The following is a 21,982-nucleotide window of genomic DNA, read 5'->3' as shown; positions in this document are numbered from 1 at the left end:
AGTCCTTTATTAAATACTATTCCTGTTACTAACATTGATGAGCTGACCTATACATATCCTGCTGATTTATCTATGCCTGATTTACAAGCTCGTTTGGCTAACCAGTCCAGATTCTCTTTTGACTCTGATTCGGAACTTTCAAAGAAACCATCGACTATTGCAAAATATGCCACGTTGTTTAAAAAACATTTTCTAATTCCACCTTGGACATACATTTGGCTGATACTATTTTCATTTTATCTTTTTATGTCAATTGGGTTTGTGTTTTATTTTTTTCGCCTGATCGATGGCCATTATGTGAAAGAAAGAACAGGAATTCGGTACCTTAATGGAACATTGGCCCCTCTTTCCTCCTCACATTCAGCACACAGACTAAGGAGAGACTTACATTCAGTAGAGATTACTGCTTGGACTGTCCTTGATGGGATTGTGTGGGATGCGGTTAGGTTTCAGATACATGGCCCCACAGAAGTTATTAATGTTCCTAATGTGCTTAGAGTAAACATGGGAGATGTGATTAAGCAAAATATTCGTTCTGATGATTGGGATCTTCAGGCCGTAGAAGCATTGTTCTCTGATTTGAAATATTATGCGGCCTTTGATGCTGAGGATTTGTACTTGGATTCTGTTAATTATGGTGATTTGTTTTGCTATCAACATTATGGAAATCATTTTTTACACAAAACGAGTTCCGGGAGGGTTCCGGTGAACTACACACAGTGGGAACATTGTCCTGCGCCTTTGCAAGGGAGCTCGAGTACATTTCTGGAAAAATACTTATATTTTACAGATTTTAATCAATCAAATCCTGAGTCGTTTTATTTTAAAGTGAAACAGAAATTCATGTCCAAAGTCAGACTTACCGATACAAAATTGCTGTATTCAAAGTCCTTTCTTGACAGGTTAGCTGTAGATGGCTATGAGTTATGGAAGGAAGCTATTGACCTTAAATCGGTTTGGGGTACCAAAGATTGGCAGGTACAAGCCACTGAGGCTTTGCATCGTGCATGTCTCATCCCGAATCACATGTTGTTTTTAAATTCTACTATTTCCCAGACAACATGTTTTGGATTGGCTACATCTAAAAAATTAAATGCACCAACCATCCCTGATTTGGAAGAATATTCAGGTTGGAATAATTTCACTACATTGTCCATAAGTGAGATGCGAGACCTATTGCACAATTCCTCCTTTAATATTTCCAGTTTTGATCCAGAGGGGTGGCTTTTGTGGCAAAGAAGCTCTGATTCTTGCCAACGTCGTTTTTTGGGTTTGTCTGAAGGTTTTAAATACATCAGGCCGGATCCCCGTTTTGAAACCGATCACACGGTTACTACTTATTCAGTAGGCAAATTGTGTCAGAACTAGTTACAACATTCCACTTTGGCTGCAGTAAAACTGCATCTGTCACGTTTGAATGAGAATATAGAACTGAATGATTTTATAAAAGGCCCGGCTAGGGGTAGATCTAAACGCTTTCTTTATGCTGTATACAATGAAATTTGGAAATTTTCACAAGTTGAGGCAGCTAAACGCCTGAGGGCTATTGATCAAGCAAATTTGGAAAAAGTGCTTGCAGTGGTCGATAACAGTATTAACATGCTTTCTTCCAGGATTTACACATTGGATAATATTGTTTCTTCTGTTGTTGATATTGTACATGATGAAGTGTCCACGTTATACCATGGTCAAAATCAATTGCGTTCTGTAATGCAGTTTGCCTGGACCTTACAGACACTTAAGGCTGGTCGAGTTCCCTGGACCTCATTGAACGTTTCATCCCTTTTCGCCCCTTTTAATCTGACTGAAAAACAGCGCATGCTTTCAATGCGTGATGCTTCATTTTCTATGTTACATATTGAGAAGATAGAATCCTTACCTTTCTCTGTTGCTGAAACCACTACTGCCACGTGGCTTATTCATGGATTAATTACATTACCATTTCCCTTATATAAATTTACTAACTGTATGCGGTATATTGCTATAGGACGATATGAACCACTAGGCAATGCATTCCTACATGAGGCATGGTCATTACCATACACATACAGATGTCTGAAGGATGGAAAAGAAGTGAATCTTAATGGTGAGGAATGCACACAGTCACCTCTCCATTCATTAATATGCAGACACATTCAGTTACACGGTTCTTGTAATCAGGACCGCCCAAATTTAGCATGTGTTTTAAAAGGCACGCCAGTTCCAGCAGTGGTTCCCACATTTACATTATTGGCTAATGGTAGTTATTTGCTTTTAAACAACGAGTTATGTTGTGGGTTATTAATTGGTGTGGCTTATGTGGTAACTGTATCAGAGCGTGTGGTGTGTTGCAAGAATGTTCTATACCCACCCACGCATGGGTCTTCAGATGTCTCCATCTGGCCACGGATTCCAACCTTGGAAGCGAAGTTCAATGGTTTAAGCAGAATAAGGGCCCTTTTGTCTCAAAAACAAGTGACCCTGAGTTCGGCCCGGGAAACTTATGTCCTTCACATAGCTAACACCCGCACAGAGGTGCAGGCGCTTTTAAATACTGATTTGCCGTTTCATTTCTGTGAGCTGGTGCACCAGATTTTTAATGCTTCTTCCACGTCTGGGCTTGCACATTTTTTTAAATTGGTAAGCAGTGGCCTCGTGACTACGTTTGAAAAAGTTTTTGGTATCATTCCCACGTTTTTCCACTCTATTTTTTCGAGTTTGTTTGGTGGACTACCTGTGTTGCTGGCTGTAGCCGCTGGCATTTTATTGGTGTTTTTCTTCATAAAACATGGATGCCCATCCTGCGCAAGAAGCCGTTCAACGCCTCCTGACACTGTGCCGTAATCGGATGCTCAATTACTATGGAACTTTGCCGCTTGCTGCATTAAGCACGGCCTATAGATTGTCATTTCGGTTCACCGACTTCACGTGTGTCCAACCTGTGTTTCACTGCCTGAGCTGCGAGTTCGATTGGGCCATTGATTTGTGCCTATGCTTAAGGACTGCTCCTGCCGTCGATTTTGATCAGCTAATGCGTCCCGTGGTGGCTCACGAGCTGATTTGTTCTGGCGAAAGAGTTATGGCCTTGGCAGCGATGAATGGAATATTGGGCCAATGGGAGATCTCTGCAGCGGCAAATGCCTTTCTGACACACAGCGTTCTGGTGAACCCACCGAATTGTCCTCTGACGTTACAGGAGGATCCGATGCTGGAAGAGCACGTATGTTCTTTCCCATTGCTGAATTGGATTGCTGAACTATTTTCGGAGGAGGGCAGTGATTTCTTGCTGGAGGCTGTTGCAACTTACTTTGCATATACTGTCCAATCGTGAGAGGCCTGGGAGGATTGTTTTGTTATGGAATATGACTTTCCCCTTGCTGGATTGGAGGAGTGAACTGTACTTAAATGATGGAGAGTTCAATCACGTGATGTCGCTGAAGAGAACGTCGATATGGCACATGACTTTGGATATCGGATAAGTGCCTTGTTCTTTTCTCATACAGACATTTGAATTAATGAGCCCTGGTCTTACATTCTATGATTTTGAGACCTAGCGGATGACTTTTTTTGGTTCGAAAGTTTTATTTTTTAATTTTAGATTTGAGGCCACTGTAGGCATTCATACATATTCATTTATACATATTTTTTTAGCTTATTTTAGCTCAAAATTATTGAACTTTGCTTTCATTTTGTGTGTCTTGTTTATGATTGCCTTTTCCCTTATGTTTGACGGTGCTCGGATCAATGGGGGGGGTGTCATATGGATACTTCGTTACATATATTGCGTTAAGTTAGCATGAGTGTATTACATGTTTAAACAGCCGTTTTTCCTTCGGCTTCAGTTTCGCACATGACACCTACTTGTTGTTGTCGCTTTCACCCTAGAAGCGGTGAGGTGGTTTATTTGAGAATAATATGTTATTTCTATGCTATCAGCTTTGCCTGGTACACTTGGTACAACTGTCTGCACACTGAGAGCTGAACAGTCTAAGATTAACCTAACACAAGGTTGCTGGAAGGCCTGATCCTCGCACCACATTAGACATAACACAAATAATGTTGATGCCAACATTTTGGGCTCTACGCGGGTTTAAGATAGAGTTACACGGAATGAACGAAAACACTTGGTGCTGCGCATGAAGAGAGCTGGTAGCTGTTGATGTGATCTACTCCTACTGACATTTAGAGGTATGGGGCCGCCCTGCTAAAGCCCGAATGAGACCTTCATATATATAAAATAATATACTAAATAGGGTGCGCGAAATATAGGTGATATAGATTTCTATAGATTTTGCATTATAACATGCTATCACCATTTGCTTACTATGGATTAGTGACTATGCTGCTGACTCTGATTTTTATAATCTGCATTTTGGTATTATACAAGATACTGCGTTTGAGAACTTTGCATTGAATAATAAATATTTCAAACTTGCACTTGTGTTCTTAGACTCTCAGTTTTGGTTTGAAATGATTATATAACGAAAGAGTGTTCATGTGTTCCACGATTCCTGAGGTATTCTAAAGTTCATGTTCTGGTTTGTCTAAGACATGGATCATTCCATAATGAGCCATGAGACACTGTAGCTAGCTAGGTAAGGGGATTTCTGATACTGAGATGAGTTTTGGATCATCCTAACTCACTGAGGTTCTAGATCTCTATGCACAGTTCTGTGAGAGAACGGAAACCCTGCTACAGAAGTAATGTATGCATATCAAAATTGAAAAGAATTTAGCCGAGACAAAAATGTGTGCATTTTCAAAACTCATAAGCCTATATTTGAAACAAAATAGTTGGATTTCCAAAATATATGTAAAGTTGATATTTGAGTAGTAAATCGTGGTGCATTGTGGAGACCTATTACTCTAATATTTTCTTGATGCTAGGGGCATTGCAGATTTGGCTGTTACTTGTTACCTACGTAAAGGCATTCCACGTTGAGGAAAAGCTTTTTTTACATTCCTGCTGGCAACCCTGTCTGATACTGTGAGATGATCACTACTGATAATCTTGCATGTAGTGGCCACAAATGTAATTTTGTCTGATTTTGTCGCATTTACAACACTAATATTAGTAACTCAGTATTGTTTTTATTAAACATAAGTAGCTCTTATTACATAAAATGTTGGAGACCCTTCCTCTAGACACAACAAGGAGGCAGCCTTTGGAACATTAGAACAATGGCATTTTGAAGATTTGTTGTTACACTGTCTACATGCAAGGTAACTAGCATTTTGGAAGAATAATACAAGTTACCCAACTTGTGCTGTTCTCTTTTCCAGGGCTTGCACCCCCATTCTACAACCAAGAGCATAGCAAAACCAGCAATAAATAAGTATGGCTCTCTTCTTTTCCTGAGGAGTTTTTATTTTTGGTTAATATTGTAAATCGTTAAGTGAGCCTCCGATATGTGTTATTGATATGACTCGATATGTCCTGCCCATAAGTCTCAACAAAGTAGATTACACCATCTATTCTACTGCTAATTACATTACATTGGGGAATACCACGAGTCATTTAAGTAGAAGCATGCCAATTGTGTTCTAGATGATTAAACCATTTTTTAGGCTGCAAACACTCCGAATTGGTGATTGTGATTGTGAGAAGTTGGCCTGATATATTATGATCACTAGTTCTAGTGACCACCTTGTATCAGTCCAAACGACCCTTATGGTGATTGGTTGTAAGTCAACCTTATAGACCAGCTATCCTAGTAGCGTGGACAAAAGCAGTCTTTAAGCTAAACTCTTTATGGCATGTGAAGCCAGCTGTTTTACCACATATAACCCTGGAATACCAAATGAAAAGGACACCACACAGGTAGTTATGTCAGTCAGTCAGTCAGTCAAAGAAACTTTATTCGGTTATTTAAAACCATAAAAGCAAGACATAGTATACAAAACAAGTTTAAAATTCAATTAAACATATATGAAAAGACATTACTACACCTTCATAAAAAGCACAAAGAACCGAATTTTGTTAAAAATAAGTGACTGTAAGAACAAGTTTACATGGTGTCCAACAAAAGTTATACAAGTGTCAAATTTGGTTGTTAGAAATAGCAGCCATTCTTAGTTTGTTTTGTCTGGCAGCTGCTGCCAGAAAACAGGCTACCCCATATGTTGTCTGTACCGAGTTCAGCATCTGTAGATATAATAATGCTGGCCGTACCTGGACAAAGTTCAATTTTTTCAGAATAGGTACCAGAAATTTTTTGCGAGCCACCAAATAATGTTCACAAAGAATAACTAAGTGGAGGGTGTCCTGAGTGGAGAAACAGTCGCAGGTACAGGGGGGTAGGTTCTCTGGTAAACCCCACTTTGATTGTGAGCCAAGCACAAGGTGTATTAAATTAAACCTGAACCTTATGAGTAGAAAGCGATGGTAAGGCTTAGTAACATATTTCAAATAAGGTTCCATGGCTAAAGTTGAGGAGAGTTGAAAAAGTGAACGTACCATTGGTTTACCTAATTCAACCGTTTCCCTTTCAGACTCCAACAAATTTTGGAAATGCAGCTTGACCCACTTTACATCCTCTTTTTTTAAGTTATGTGGTAAAGAGTACATTTCTGGACGCCCTAGTCTCGCGCATGCCGCTCTAACATACGCCAGCCACGGGATGTTATTGGCTTTATCCAGAGACAAACAATCTTTGAGGATACAATGATTTAAACTGATTTCCTCGTTTGTCCACGTTTTAACCCAATATATCACTGGGGCCATTTTTAAGAGGTCAGTAACGTGACCCAAGCCTAATTCATTATGAATTGTGTGTATAGGGGAAGATTTAGGTAGTGATAATAAGGCTCGTAAAAAATTATTTTCTGCAATCTGAATGCCTGGGCATGAGACATAGCCCCATATGGCAGCCCCATAAGAGGCAATTGCCAAACATTTAGCTTTATAGATACGGGTCATAGCTTCCATAGGTTTTGATCCCAGTTTTTTAGAGAAGTGCAGAAGGGCTGTAGTGGATCTAGTAACTCCATTCTGTTTTAATCTCATTTGTGCACCCCATGTTCCTTTCTCATCGAAGGTGACGCCCAGATAGCAAAAGAAAGGGACCCTGGAAATTGGTGAACTATTACAGCTAAAAGATCTGATCTTCGTGTGTTTTTTCCGTGAACCTGTAACCATAACATGGGATTTGGTAGAGTTAATTTTAAGATCGAGAGCTTCCATAAAAAGGCCAAAGTGATCTAAAAGTTTTTGAAGGCCTGTGCCAGTCCGAGCTAAGAGGACGGCGTCGTCCGCGTATAGGAGGACCGGAATAGGTACCCCCCCCATACGCGGAATGTCTGGGGTGACTGAGTTCAATGAATTACCCAGGGAGTTGATGTACAGTGTGAAAAGGAGAGGTGCCAGAATGCAGCCTTGTCTGACACCTCTTCCAGACTTAAACTTTGCTGTGCACCTTCCATCCCTGTTCACCCTAACAGATGCAAATAAATTTAAATGAAGGTCGTGCAGAAAATTAACCAAAGTTGTGTCCAAACCCATATTGCCCAAAATAGTCCACAGTTTTGAACGATTGACCAAATCAAAAGCGGATGATAAGTCCATAAAACCCAAATAAAGAAGTCCCCCCTTCACCACTGTGTACTTGCTGATAATTAGGTGGAGGTTGAGACATTGCTCCATGGTCCCTCTGTGTGCTCTGAAACCATACTGTAACTCCGAGAGGATCCTGCTCTCTCCAAGCCAGTCCTCAAGCCTCTGCAGAATGACCCTGCCCAAGATCTTAACGGCAGAGTCCAGCAGGGAGATTGGCCTGTAGCAAGCCGGGTCCCCCCTGTTCCCTTTCTTGAATATGGGCACAATAATAGAGGTGGACCAAGAGGAAGGAAAACCAGCTGAGGGTATTGCGTTAAAAACATTCATTAATATCTTTGACCAAAATTGGGGGTATTGGATGTAGAGATCTGCAGGAACCCCGTCAGGGCCCGGGGCTTTGTATTTACTTGTGTCTCTAATCGCCCTTTCAACCTCCGAACTACTAAATTCCATAACTAGGTTAGGGGATTTATGGACATTATCGGTTAGACCAGGTGCTGTGGATTCGTAGATCTTTTCGAAGTGGGCTACCCATCTATCATCTTCTATCACACGGTCCATGTCGTTCTTCCCTTCATTGGAGAAGAAGAGCTGGTTCACAATGGCCCAAAACTTTTTGCTGTCTCTTAATACATCCGTAGATAAAAGGCTCTCCCAAGCTTCTTCCTTGATTCCGGATTTGCGTTTAAAAACTGCAGTTTTGTAATCCTTCCTTAAATTGGCCACCAACGCTCTGTCCCTTGGTTTTTGTTTTAGAGCTTTCATCAGAGCACTATGTTTCTGGGAACATTCTTTATTGAACCATTTCTGGGGTTTCTTAATCCTTTGCCCGGTAGACCTTAGCTCCAAATTCTTAGCAATCCTTCCGCATATCTCCTCGTATGCGATTACTACATCCGGGCCTCGAGCAGTTGGGTCCAGACATACTGCCATATCTGCCTCTGACTCTTGGGCAAGTGAATGGAAGAAGTGTTCAGGGACTATTTGTTCCCATTTTAGGCGCCTTCCCTGGACCTTAGTTATCAAGTCCCTTGGGGCTGCCACATCTGTTGGATTATGGGTCCGGAAACAGTCTAGGTCCAGCATCAGGAGGACAGGATTGTGATCACTGAAACTAGCAGTGACCACCTTGTACTCGCGTGCCTTAGCTAGTACCCCAGATGAAACAAAAATGAAGTCTATAATCGTATTAGCGTCTTTCCCCACGAAGGTTGGGGCTCTGGGATCGTTCCTACTTTGGGCAAATTCAAATAGATTTAAAGTCGCCAGGAAAGACTCAAGACACTCACCCTCAATTGTATGCACAAAATGGGGGATGGCTTCCGTCGGTGAGCCCCCATAACTATCATTAAGGCAATCGCCCTCACAGGGATGAATATTAAAATCGCCCAAAATAATCATCTCTAGGGAAGACGTGCAGTCGCTTCTATAGGCTGACAAAAATTGTAGTAAGGAAGTCAAATGTTCGTTCACAAATAAAGACTCCCTGCAATTATAAAAATTAACCACTAAGAAAGGTTGGAAGCCAGGTAAGGTCCACTCCACGACTAGCGTGTTTGCAGGTGCAGATTCCAATTGTTTGAATGCCCCTACCAACTCCAAGGAACACAGTGTAAGTAGGCCACCTTTTGCCCTGCCTCTTGCACTAGAGGCTGCAGGGGTAAAAAAACTACAAAAGCCATCTAGTGCAAAATTAGTTGTGGTGTCCCAGGTTTCTTGCAAACCCACTATGTCGTATTGTTTTACAAACTCTTGCCATATGGGGTCCAACGCCTTTGCATTTAGACCTGCCACATTCCAAGTAAGGAATTTACAAAGTGGGGGAGGTGCGGCTGGGAGAAAAGATGGTGTACTCCGGTTCTGCGCCTCCGACGAACTATCAGAGGGAGTAAAAGAAGGTTTGTCCGTAATCAAGACCGATGTTGCCACTTCCTTATAAGGGGGAATTAAACTGGTCTGAGGTCCCCTTCCCTTTGGAGAATCTCGCCAGTCTGTATTTGAGAGGCATTCAAAACGATTCGCCATTGGAAAGTACAGAGCATTGGGAGGTCCATTTCGCTGTTGGGGTTAATGATGTAGTTGAGAAGAATGCGGACCAAAAAAGGGGCCGCCTTGAGGTGGTCTGCCTCCTCTATTCCCAACCAGGTTCCCACCCCATTCCTCCTCCCATCCAGGAGTTTGTGGCATCCAGGGAAGATTAGATCTCTGTCTGGGTTTACGATCGTGAGGACCCTTAAGCCAACTCCATCGATTGTCGGCTTGATTGTAAGGGAGATAAAAATAGGAGAGAGGTCGTTATGAAAATAAACAGTTATTTATTAACTAACATACACCTCTGAACTCTTTATGAGGTCAGAGGGCTAAGCACATGACAAACTCTTAGGAAAAATACGTTTAAGTTGCACAATTTAAATGGTGCCCTAGGGGCACGGCAAACCATATACTAAATAAATGGAATGTGGAAGTCACTTAAAGGAATGGAGTTGTCCAGAGGTTGTAGGATCGCTGGGACCACACTATACTAACTTGAGGTAAGTAATAGGAGGCCCACGAAGCGCGTGTGCAGAGTGTGAACTCACACGCGAGATACGTACAAACGTCTATTGACAGTACAGTTTAGAGAAAAGGTGAGTACGGGCGTTTCTGACTAGGTAGGACCGAAACGACAATGGAACTGGAAACTAGGATAGTCAACCAGGAGTGGAACCAGATGTCGTCGTCGCGATCAGGTGAAGGTGGACACTTGTCTCTGCAGCCACGTGGACCAGGTGGTGTCTTCGACGACCAGGATGGAGGCACGAGCTGTCCCACGCAGGCTCTCGCTGTCGGCGGTGTCGTCTCCGGATACGGGTTCAACAGGCCTTGGCAAAGGCAACCCACGCGGTGAGTGGAAACGGCGTCTGGAGTGGACCAGGAGGGTTCGGGGTGCTCCTCTTTTGGAAGGGAGCAAGGGCCAGTCTGGAGCAACCAGACCAGCAGCAAAGTTGTCGGTGTTCGTCGTCTAGGATGTCACTAGCCAGCCGGCAAGTGACCAGACAACGCGTCGAGCAGCAAACAGGCAGAAGGGCCCCACGCAGATCTTGTGGATGCTGGAGGGCTGATCTTCGATGCAGGAGCTGCTCGGGGTCGGGGCTTCTCATTTCCCAAAGCACTTGAAGGAGGAGGCTTCGGAAGTCGTGCTGGAGCGAAATGCTGCTTCTTTCAAGATGGCCGGTCCCAAGTGTCTCGTCGCACCCACGGGTCTCAGCCCGGCTGCAGATGTGGGTTGAGGTCGGAGAGGTCTGGGAAATCCGGGTCTCGTCGGGCTCTGAAGTCTGGATCCCTTTCAGGAAGACGACAAAGGGAAGTCGCGGTACGCTGATGGTGCCTGCAGATGCAGGGTGGACACTCCTTGCCCACAAGGGAGATTCCTTCTGTCTTCTGTGGAGCAGAACGTCAAGGTCCAGAGTTTCTTCTTGTGAAGTTGATCAGGATAATCTAATTTGGAATGGGACCAGCTCCTACCTTTATTCAGCAAAAGGGCGCTGCACTACGACTAGGTCCCTCCCCTGGGTGGGACCAGGAAGGGGGGTGGTTACACCCCCTTTCCTTTGTCCGGTCCTGCGCCAGCTCTGGGGCTGGAGTGCCCCAGGAACTGGTTTGGACCGGCATATGCACAGGGACACCTTGTGTGCCCCAGGCATGTCTCATTCCTTTCAGCCCTGTCCTACTTAATACACAAAATCCTGTCTGGGGTGGTGCTAGCACCTCCCAAGGCAGGAAACCCTTTGTCCAAGCCTCCCTCGCTGGAAGGACTCCCAGCAGCAGGAGGTCAGACTTGTGTCTGTGGTGGCAGCATCCATTTTGTGATGCTGAGGCTCGAGTTAACTTTAACCGGGGTTCACAGTTACATACATGTCGTGTCCCTCTAGAAGGGTGGAATGCTAACCCCGTCGCCAGAATTGGCGAGGGGTTAGTATTCCAATTCGTATGACACCTTACTCGACATGTTTTGATAAGGCGATACCAAAGTTAGCAAATAACCGCGAGGATTATAATGCACTTAAGAGTATATGGTACGCGTTATCATGGAACAGCTATTAGGACTTGGTTCCGCAAGCTGTAAACGGGCTCAGCTCATGCCAGAGCACCATCTCACATAATTCCAAGCACTCTGCCTTCAAGATTGTTAAGGCCTGCCTTAGGAGTGACTGATAGGAATATATGTGTCCATTTTTAGGGTTAGATATAGAGATACTATATCTAAAGCAAACGGTGATTACACCACCTTGCCCCAGCTGTCGTGCAGCCAGTTGTGTCAGATTTGGATGGCCAGCCAGGGGTGGCATAATACATGCTGCAGCCCCTGGTAGGCCCTGGGTACACCTATGCCCTGGATACCTAAGGTATGCTATACAGGGACTGATAAGGTGGCCCAGTACCAATTGGTAAATGCACCTAAGGTACATGCTTGTCAATTTAGAGAGAGAACAGCTAGGCTGTGGGTCTGATTAGCAGGCCCACAGCCAGGGAAAGTCGTAAACCAGTGAAGCAAAAAGCAAAAATCGGGGGTGACCATAGGATTGCAGACCCCACTCTCCTACAGTGATTGCAAAAATATTTTTTGTAATTTACAAATCCAGTTTTGGGGGTTCTAAATCTTTTACGACTCCTAAAATAGGGTTGCAAATGAATACTGATTCTATATTTGAAAGGGGCATCCTTTTAGTGACCCTCCCAAAAATCGAATTTGTTATGATATGCATCAGTGTTTTTGTGACCACAACCTGGGCGCAAAACACTGAAAAGTTACTGACTTCTAAGGTGGACCAGTAACCCATTTGCAAAGAGCAGGGGGTCCCCTTCCCCTCTTGTAAGTTAAAAACAAAAAGATTTGTAGAGCACCAATACCAACTTTCAAAATGAGAAAAAAATCTCTAGTAGACCATCACCCCTGTGAAAGCCTCGAGTTGTAATGAGTCGCAGTTTGTGACCTACTCCATTAATATTCATGATAGGTTGCATTACCACCAACTAAGATTCAGAATTTTACAAACCGAACTATTAGTAGATAGTCGATTAGTATAAATCTTTACTTGCTGCATTTATGCGACAAATATTTTGTGACCAGTTTGTTTTTGTAGTACATCTTCCCCAAGGTGTCAGGTTACTAATGACGACCCTCTGCAAAACCAGCCAAACACTTCTCACTTGATTTTGATTAATTGTGTAATTCATTTGATTCTTCGACTTTTGTTCTACAGTTTTCAGCATGTTTTTTTGTGTTTTTCAGGCGAAGAGTGACTATTACAAACAATATGAAGTACTATTTCTATTTTGCTTATTTACTAGAACTCGTATGAAATAAAGTTTATTTTTCATTTTGGTTTAGCTCAAATCTAATAAAGAAAATACATTGTATCTCTTCAACCATGTTGACATTACCATCACGTATCATGATGGGGATGGAGAAAACTGGGAGGGTGCCAGACTGGTTGCGGCGAAACTCGTACCAAAAAGGTAATGGAGAGATTAATGTTTATGATAATGATGTTGTTTTTTGTTCCTTTTCTTTTAACTTTTCTTGTTTGAGTTTGTTTCTCGTGCGATTCCCAGGCCTTACCATGTTTGTTTTTGCAGAGTGCAGCATTTTGCGCAAGTCATAAACCGTTAATTGTAACAATCAAAATTGTTATTTCAGTGGTTATCTTTACTTATTTTGTGTCATGCTCTATGCTGGCTTCAGTGTGTCTTTATGTGACTATCAGTACTAGACTTGTAATTGCAAATGATGTCTTACTAGCAAGATGCAACATAGTAAATGAAACGGGACGTCCCCTCAAATGACTCCGATAAATCCCCATACACCTTTAAAGGACGTTAGCGAAGGCCATGACCTTCCTGCAACACCTTATTTCTCGTGGCACAGACTGGCGTGCATCTGCCTCATTTGCACAAAGATATGCATCAGACAAAGTAAAGCCTCCTTACACCTTTCAGTTGCTCTGGATACCTTACTCAGAAGTACTGGTTTGCTTCCTGGGACTCCAAAAGCTCTAAACATTTTCTTTCTTTATAGTTATCAGACTTCTGTTTGAGGTGTCCTTATTAGAGCTAATTCTCCCATGTTGTTCTGTTTCCCAGATTTTTTAAAAAGAGTGGAATATACCCTCATCAAACACTTGTGTGAACTGAGTCTAAGCCTATTACTTCAGGAAACCACCTTCATATAAATAAATGTTTTCAACCATTCTGCTTCAGGTGGTTTCTTGCTCAACTCCTCCTCCCTATGTGACTTTATCTGAATGTCTGTGGATCTCGATTTGTGTATAACTTCTTTTTACAGTATTGAGATGCACTTTTCACAGTGGTACTCAGTGTAAGAGTTACATTCACTCAATGTTCCTCTGGCACTGTGAGGAATAGGCTCCAAGCCTTTTGGGGAGTTATTGTTAGGGCTGCAAATTGGAGCAATCATACTTCTATCAGGAACTCAGTATATATCATACTGCTGTCCCAGTATTGCAGGTCTTCCGTTCTTTTTTTAACCTTTCTGTCTGATTACCATCACTGTCTCTGAATGCCTCCTTGTTCCTGATAGGAAGTTTTTCCATAAATAGCATCTGCCCCATCTGATGTTGTGTTGCATGTCTCCACCCATTACGTAATACCTCAATTTGATTGAGCTGTTTGTTTACCACTATACCCTGCAATACTGGGACTGACACCAAACATCCGTCTGATAAGCCTGTGCAATCATATTTGAAATTCGGTTCAGTGAGATCTCTTCTTGTCAGAAACAGACCTGTTGAGAGGCCTCTTGAGACAAGACTCAAAATGTGGGAATTTAGGTCCCTCGCTGCATCTGGTTTACATAGTTCACTCATGAATATCTTCATTGGACGATTGTCCCCATACCAATATATACATATTTTATTAGGTTCCTAAATAAAAGCTCAGGAACATGGATTGGGCACATCTGGACCAAAGAACAGCTTTGGGACTTGGGAGTCCTATCATCTTGACTAGAAATTCTTTCAAGTCCGTGAGATTGGGAACTGCCCCAAAACTTCACCAGACATGTGTGAAATAATTGCCATTTATCTGTCCTTATCAATATTTACTAGTTATCTGCAATCCAGGTAACAGTGAGACTCTCTCCACTAGCTTCAACAGCATAGGAAATAATGTTTTGCGTTTCAGTAACAATAGTAGCACAACATCTGCTCGGGCTATCCCACAATGCTTGAACCCATAATGTGCCATCCTAAGTCTTATCCCATAGGCAAGATGTTCAGATGCCAAAGCAGATATAGGTCGGGGAAATGACACCATTGGCATGTGCCCTTTACTTACTGGGATTATGTTGATAATCATTTTATTAACTTTTGGAATTGGGTTAGCAGCCCGTAATTAATCAAATTCGCAAGACCCAGTTTGTAACCCTAGAGGGATATCTTGCCATGAACTCTAAATCTATGGTATTCATCAATTTCCTTTTAATGTCAAACTGTGTCAATGGGTAGAAGGCGGGAAGGAATTTCAGGAAGCAAGGAGGGATCTAGAGTGCTATTCTAAAGCACACATTTTCCACATTGGAGGAAAAGGGAGAAATAAATGGAAAATATAATTTATAAATGTATTAGCCACCTGTAACCGTCTCATCTGAGAACCACATGCAGCTCTATCTTCGAGCTTCACAAGAGCATAGTACACTAGTGACTACATATTTTTATTTTAACTGAAGCACTGAGCTGCCTGTGAAAATCTGTAAACCAAATGTCACTTAGAATTTGGCCGTATCCTCCCCTACTTCAACAATAAATCTGGATCTGGAACAAGGAGAAAAGTTCGATTTTAAAGACCCGCCTCTTATGATTATTATAAACCAAAGCAGTCGTTGATAGACTGGTGTGGTTGTGGGTGAACTAGACTTCTTTTTAGACAAATTACAGTCACATCGACTGGCTTGAGCTGGATTTACCAAAGTGACTCAGAGGCCAGGACCATGCAGCTTTGCAATGAATACACAGACGTTATTCAGCTAATAGAACTTTGAGTGGCAGGATAAGAAACACATGTATAGTCTTTAAATAGTTCCAGCAGCCAGGCCTTGATTAAGATGTATCTCTCTTGATTGCTCTATATGATTGCAAAGCAAGTAATATTAAAATTCAGAGAAACACGTAAGAGACTGATCATTAGTAAGAGGATGCAATAGCAATGCTTTCGGATGGTTACTTCTGACTGCAGATTCATCAAATTTAGAATCCTTCCCAAGCACCAGACTGGACCCAGAGTCTGAGGGCACAGACTGCCTCGGAAGCAACAGACATCAATGAGCATGGGTGGCACTTATATTGGCACTTATATGCAGCTCTACTCATCCTTCCAGAGTGGAACAACATCTGCGTGGAGCCACAGGAGAACTGCTCTGAAAGTTTCAAAAACTGCTCTGAAAGTTTCAAATCCAACCTTTTAGGATTAGTCACAACGTGAGGAATCTGCAGTTAGAATGGCCACCAGAAAGATTGTCCCCAAAGGTAAGTAAGCTGTTCTCCATCTACATGGTCTGAAAACCATCTTTGAAGACTTCAGACCATTTTAGTTGTTTAGCCAGGGTTCAAAGCGGTACAAAAGGGGGTGGTGATGGACGAAGCATCTGAACTAATCAAACACTCACACCCAGTCAACAGATCTGGGTTTAATCCATCACCATTCTTTAGCCCACTCTGCCACCCCAGTTCAGACATGGCCATATGCAAATCAGTCTGACCCTGTGCCTCATGGGAACAGTCCAGCCGAACTGCCAAGCCATGCCTTCCCTGGACCGGAAACAAGCTTCCTAGGACCGGTTTCTGGCATTTCAGCCGTCTTCAGCCAGGCTTGCTTGAATCCAGTTGCAAAGTGAGCAAGGGACTCCTGTCTGAGCATACCCTGCCAACTTATGGCGAACAAAGCGGTACAAAAGGAGGTGGTGATGTACAGAGCATCTGAACCAAACAAACACTCACACCCAGTCAAAAGATCTGGGTTTAATCCATCACCGTTCTTTAGCCCACTCTGCCACCCCAGTTCAGACATGGCCATATTCATATCAGTCTGACCCTGTGCCTCATGGGGACAGTCCAGCCCGAACTGCCAAGCCATGCCTTCCCTGGACCGGAAACAAGCTTCCTAGGACCGATTTCTGGCATTTCAGCCATCTTCAGCCAGGCTTGCTTGAATCCAGCGGCAAAGTGAGCAAGGAACTCACGTCTGAGCATACTCTGCCAACTTATGGCGAACAAAGCGGTACAAAAGGGGGTGGTGATGGACGGAGCATCTGAACCAATCAAACACTCACACCCAGTCAACAGATCTGGGTTTAATCCATCACCGTTCTTTAGCCCACTCTGCCACCCCAGTTCAGACATTGTCATATGCAAATCAGTCTCACCCTGTGCCTCATGGGAACAGTCCAGCCTGAACTGCCAAGCCATGCCTTCCCTGGACCGGAATATGGCCATGTCTGAACTGGGGTGGCAGAGTGGGCTTAAGAACGGTGATGGATTAAACCCAGATCTGTTGACTGGGTGTGAATGTTTGATTGGGTCAGATGCTCCGTCCATCACCACCCCCTTTAGTCAGAGTTCAGGCTTTCTGTTTTATCTTCCTCTTGCCCTTCCTTCTCACCTTACTCCTCAGTCTTTCTGGAGGGAGTACAGTTGCTATTGTTGCCTTAAAAAGAGAACAGACTATTCTGTTCTTATTTCTTTGCAGTGGACATGAGAAACATATCCTCCCCACAATGAGTCATTCATGGTACTGGATCTGGGTCCGATTCATATGGCATTGCGTTATAGAACTGTAATGTTTTCTTCTGGGTTCCTGGGACTGTATGCAAAAAATTGAATGTAAAGTGGGGAAAATGTGCCATATTGCCATACAGTGTGCTCTCTTTTGGGCTCAGCTCCGCCAGGGTTGTCACCATAATGGTGCTAGGTACTAAACTGTTTTGTAATCGGGCAATTCATCATCAGTCCTAGCTGGATTATTGGCTGATTCTATGCCTCACACGAACACTCTTTACTGTGCCCTTCGTCATCCTGATCCATATTTGTCCCTTTGTCAACCAGCCACAAAAATCTCTCATCCTCTTCGAACACATCTCAGTCATTAAGATCCCACTAACCACCGCTTCTGTATAGCATATTATCCTGGGAGGCCTAGCCATCTATAGTGACTTAATATAGTGGTTCTACATATAATACTACACAATTGGAAACCAACATTTGCTGCTTTAGGTTTATGAGAAAGCTTATTCTGAGACATTTATTTGCAAACTTGGAAGAAAACCTTATATGTAATGCCCTGAGTTACAAAGAATTCAGAGATCAGTCTCAATGCGTGCCCCTCACAAAAGAGAAAATCCTGGATAGCTATTTTAATCTGGTTTTGTAAGAATTAAGATCACTATCCTTTAAGAAAACAAAGAGAACTTAACACATAAAGAGTTAAATACCTCTAACAACTTAGCAGAAAGTCTTAACATCTTCATCGAAATGGTGGAAAAAAGGTGAGCAGTAGTCATAATGAAAAAAAGCAAGCTATTATCCAAGGGAGCATCTAGATGACACACACATACAAGATTACACTGATCTAACATGAAAACGTAATTCACTTCTCATCAAACCTTTAGATTGAGCACTTCGACTTGGTACCAAAAATTGAAGAAATTGTGGAGCACTACTAACTCTCAAATGCCAAATATCTATCTATTCTCTAAGATCCAAAAATTGTACATCCCCTCACCATTGAGACCCATACTCTACAGGGCAAATATTTTCATATTTGTTTTTGTAAATAATTTTGGTAGAGTTGCCATCCTATATTCAAGATACAAGAAACTATTGTAATTCACAGTGGATGTGAACACATTAGAGTTAACACTATTTTCCTGTTAGAAGTGCTCAATTTCAGTTTCTATCCTAATGATTTTAAACTAGATGAAAAGTTCTTTCTGCATATGACTGGTTCATCAGTTAGACTTTGGGCTGCTCCATTGTATTCTACCTTTTTTATCTACAAATGTGAACATGAAATCTTAGTTAAAAACCCAGAAAGAGTGCTAAGTAGATAATGTATGTCTGCTACATTGGAAGGGTAAAGAAGGACACTTGAATTTAACATTTCAGAATCGAACAACTGACATTGACAAATTGACAAAGTGTATGCACTCCCAAAATTGATTCGAAGACAATAATTATTTTCTGGATGTAACAATATCCAAAGAAAGTCAATAGTTAGAAAGAACTTGTTACATTACAGAAGCTTCCCTAACTGGACACTTAAAAATGCCTCACAGTTATTCAGAATGAATTGAATAACCTCAAGTGAAGGAAGATTTAAAAGGGAGAATGAAAAATTGAAAATTAAATTCAAAGAAATACGTTTCTCTGAAGTGTCTATAGAGAAAGCTGATAATAAGACAAAACTTTAAAATCTCAAAAATATTAATAAAGCATTGGTCAACGTCAAGGCAGATCAGAATTGAAAGATCTTTTTTTTAAAACAATTTTATTGATATGAAGAACCGTCATTGGGCATATAAAACACATTCCTTGCATACAGAGAGAGTCAAATCAAGAAATCCAGTACATTAATACACAAAAGAAGGCGATTCAGCTGTGTCAATTAGGCGACCCCACTGCCCTCCTCAGTTCTACACCTCCCTCCACTCTACTCTGAATCGCTGTCGCTATCAAGCTGTGGTGGCTCGCAAATACACCCTCGGTATTCATTCCATGCACCCCAGATCCTGATCCATTTCCGCTGACATTTACGATTCAGATACACTGCCCTTTCAGCCACCATCGCTTTATCTAAATCTGAAACCAATCCAGGAGCATTGGTACCACATGAGATCTCCAGAGTCTGGCAATATTTCTTTTAGCATGCATGGCACCCAATGTGGCCCATTCCTGCATGGAGTGATTAAGATCAGTAGGCTCCCAAATGTTTAATAAGCAGCATCGCGGTTCCGGGACCAAGGAGTCTTTCACCACTTGTGATATAGTCTGCATAACCTGAGCCCAGAAATCGGCAACACGGGGGCAGTCCCAGATGGTATGAAAAAATGTCCCCTCCTCTCCGCAACCCCGCAGACAGTACTTATGTGCGGCTTTCCGTATCTTATGAAGGGTGACCCTAGTGTAGGAAACACAGTGTAGAATTTTCAACTGTATTAATCGGAGTCTGGATGGCATGGCCACCTCCCGTGGTGAGGAGAGCGCAGTTTGCCAATCCGACTCGCCGAACGTTCCCACCTCCATGGTCCAGGCCGCCCTGAGCTTCAGAGTGGGATCAGGCAGGTTATTAATAAGTTTACGATAGACAAACGAGGTCGCCTTTTTGGGCATGTGCTCCGTCAGAAGCCTGTCCTCTAGTGGGGTGGATTCAGGTAAATCGTCGCCGGGGTGGACAAGCGACCTCAGGGCGTGACTAATTTGCAAATACCGGAATCGTTCCGTGTGCGCTAAATCATATTGTTCCACAAGCTGTTCAAAGGAGAGAATGGCATCTCTCCTCCAGAGGTCTCCCACCTTGGAGATACCTATCTAGTCACAGGCCTCAAAGCCTTTACTGTTACATAGATGGCCCAGTCGACGTGACGACCAGAGTGGCGTCATCTGCGTAAGTGTATCCTTACATTTCAGGCAGGCCAAAGCCAAATACCACAACCTCACCGTATGGGCCGTGGGGCCAAGCAAGGCCGCAGCTCTTTTTTTGTTGTAAAGTGCGGTCAGTACACCGCCATTGCCTAGGTCATACCTGTCCGCCTTGAATGCAGGCTCAGTCTGCGGAGCGTGCAGCCATTGGTTTATGATCTTCAACTGGGTATAGCTGAATATCAGGGAGTGCTATACCTCCATCAAACCAGCCCCTAACTAATTTATGTCGGGAAATGCGCGCTGGTTTGGCCCCCCAAAGGAGACCCCAGACCAGCGCGTCTATGGCCCTGAAATATTTAGGAGGTACAAGAAATGGGGTATTCTCGAGGATATAAAGGAGCCGAGGCAGAGTCATCATTTTAAATAATGCCGCCTTTCCCAGAAGGGTCAGCGGTAAGGTGTGCCAGTGCTTTACGTCACTATGAAAACGCTCGAGAGGGGGTGTCAAATTATGTCGAAAGAAGGCCTCCTGGTTGGGCGTCACCCAGACCCCCAGACATTTAAAGGGCTCGACAGTGACCACCAACTGACAGTCAGCTGGAAGCTGCGGTGGGGGGCCTTTAAGGACAAAGAAAACTGACTTGGACCAATTAATGGTATACCCCGAGGCCCGTCCAAAGATTTCAAAAATGTTAAGAAGCACTATAATAGAGTGTCTGGGCAGGGTCAAATAGAGAAGGATATCATCAGCATACAATGATATGTGGTCCTCCCACGTCTCAGTCCAGCTGAGTTCTTTAATCATGGGGTCCCACTGTATCCACGCGGCCAACGGCTCAAGGATCAGGGCGAAAAGCAAGGGCGACAGGTGGCATCCCTGACGTGTGCCGCGACCGAGTTGGAAATCTCTGGAGATATGGCCGTTAGCCACCACATGGGCTAGTGGCTTAGTGTAGAGTAGCTTCACCCACGCACAAAATTTGGGTCCGAAGCCAAGATGCCGAAGAACCGCAAAGAGATAAGGCCATTCAACCATGTCGAACGCCATTCGGGCGTCCAGCCAGAGGATCACCGCCGGCTCTGGAAGACTCTGTATCTGTGCCATCATAGCATGGACCCGGCGCAGATTAAGAGCAGTATTTCTGTTCGGCATGAACCCAGATTGGTCCGGGTGAATCAGTGTCTCTAGATGCAGGGTCAGCCTGTGAGCTATCATTTTTGCCAGTATCTTTGCCTCCGCATTCAATAAGGAGATCGGACGATACGAGGTGTACAGGTCCGGGGGTTTGCCAGGTTTCGTAATAGCAATTAGTGTAGCTGTTCGTTGGTCTCGCGGCAATTCCCCCTTGCTCAAACTATCTAAGAACATCCCCAGAATGTGTGGAGCAGTTAGGTCAGATACTCGCTCATAAAGTTCTATGAGGATCCCATTGGGACCCAAGGCTTTACCTGATTGTGAAGAGTGGACTGCAGCAAGAACCTCATCCTTTGTGAAATCAGTGTCCAGAGCCGAGGCCTCGTCCTCCGATATGGAAGTGATTTTTAGATCCTTGATATGGGTTTGCGCTTCTTCTGTGGACATATGTGCAGCGGGGGTATAAACTGTTTCAAAATGATCAGCTAGGGCGTCTACGATATCCGCTGGGGTAGAGACCAATACGCCCTCCAGGGTGCGGAGTTGCGCTATCGTCCTCTGGGCCTTTTCCTTCCTATCCAACCAGGCCAGGAGCTTCCCCACCTTATCTCCTACCTCATTAATAGTGTGCTGCGTGTGTTGGAGCCGTTGTCTAACCCGTTCCGTTTGATATTCCGTGAA

At 43.3% G+C, this 21,982-nt stretch overlaps 1 protein-coding gene across 1 annotated transcript in view; it reads left to right on the top strand.

The window, feature by feature from the left end:
* The window catches only part of LOC147718680 (transmembrane 9 superfamily member 2-like), a 1,534,671-nt gene that overhangs the window by 588,519 nt on the left and 924,170 nt on the right, over positions 1–21,982 (top strand). The window contains exon 6 of the mRNA XM_086918630.1: positions 12,906–13,033. Coding sequence (XP_086774756.1) covers positions 12,906–13,033 — 128 coding nt within the window. The remainder of the gene's footprint in view (positions 1–12,905; positions 13,034–21,982) is intronic.

This window comes from Lissotriton vulgaris, chromosome 4_1, assembly GCF_964263255.1.
Source record: "Lissotriton vulgaris chromosome 4_1, aLisVul1.2, whole genome shotgun sequence".
Lineage (NCBI taxonomy): Eukaryota > Metazoa > Chordata > Amphibia > Caudata > Salamandridae > Lissotriton > Lissotriton vulgaris.
The sequence above is the reverse complement of the archived record's forward strand: the minus strand, read 5'-3'. Positions and strand labels throughout refer to the sequence as shown.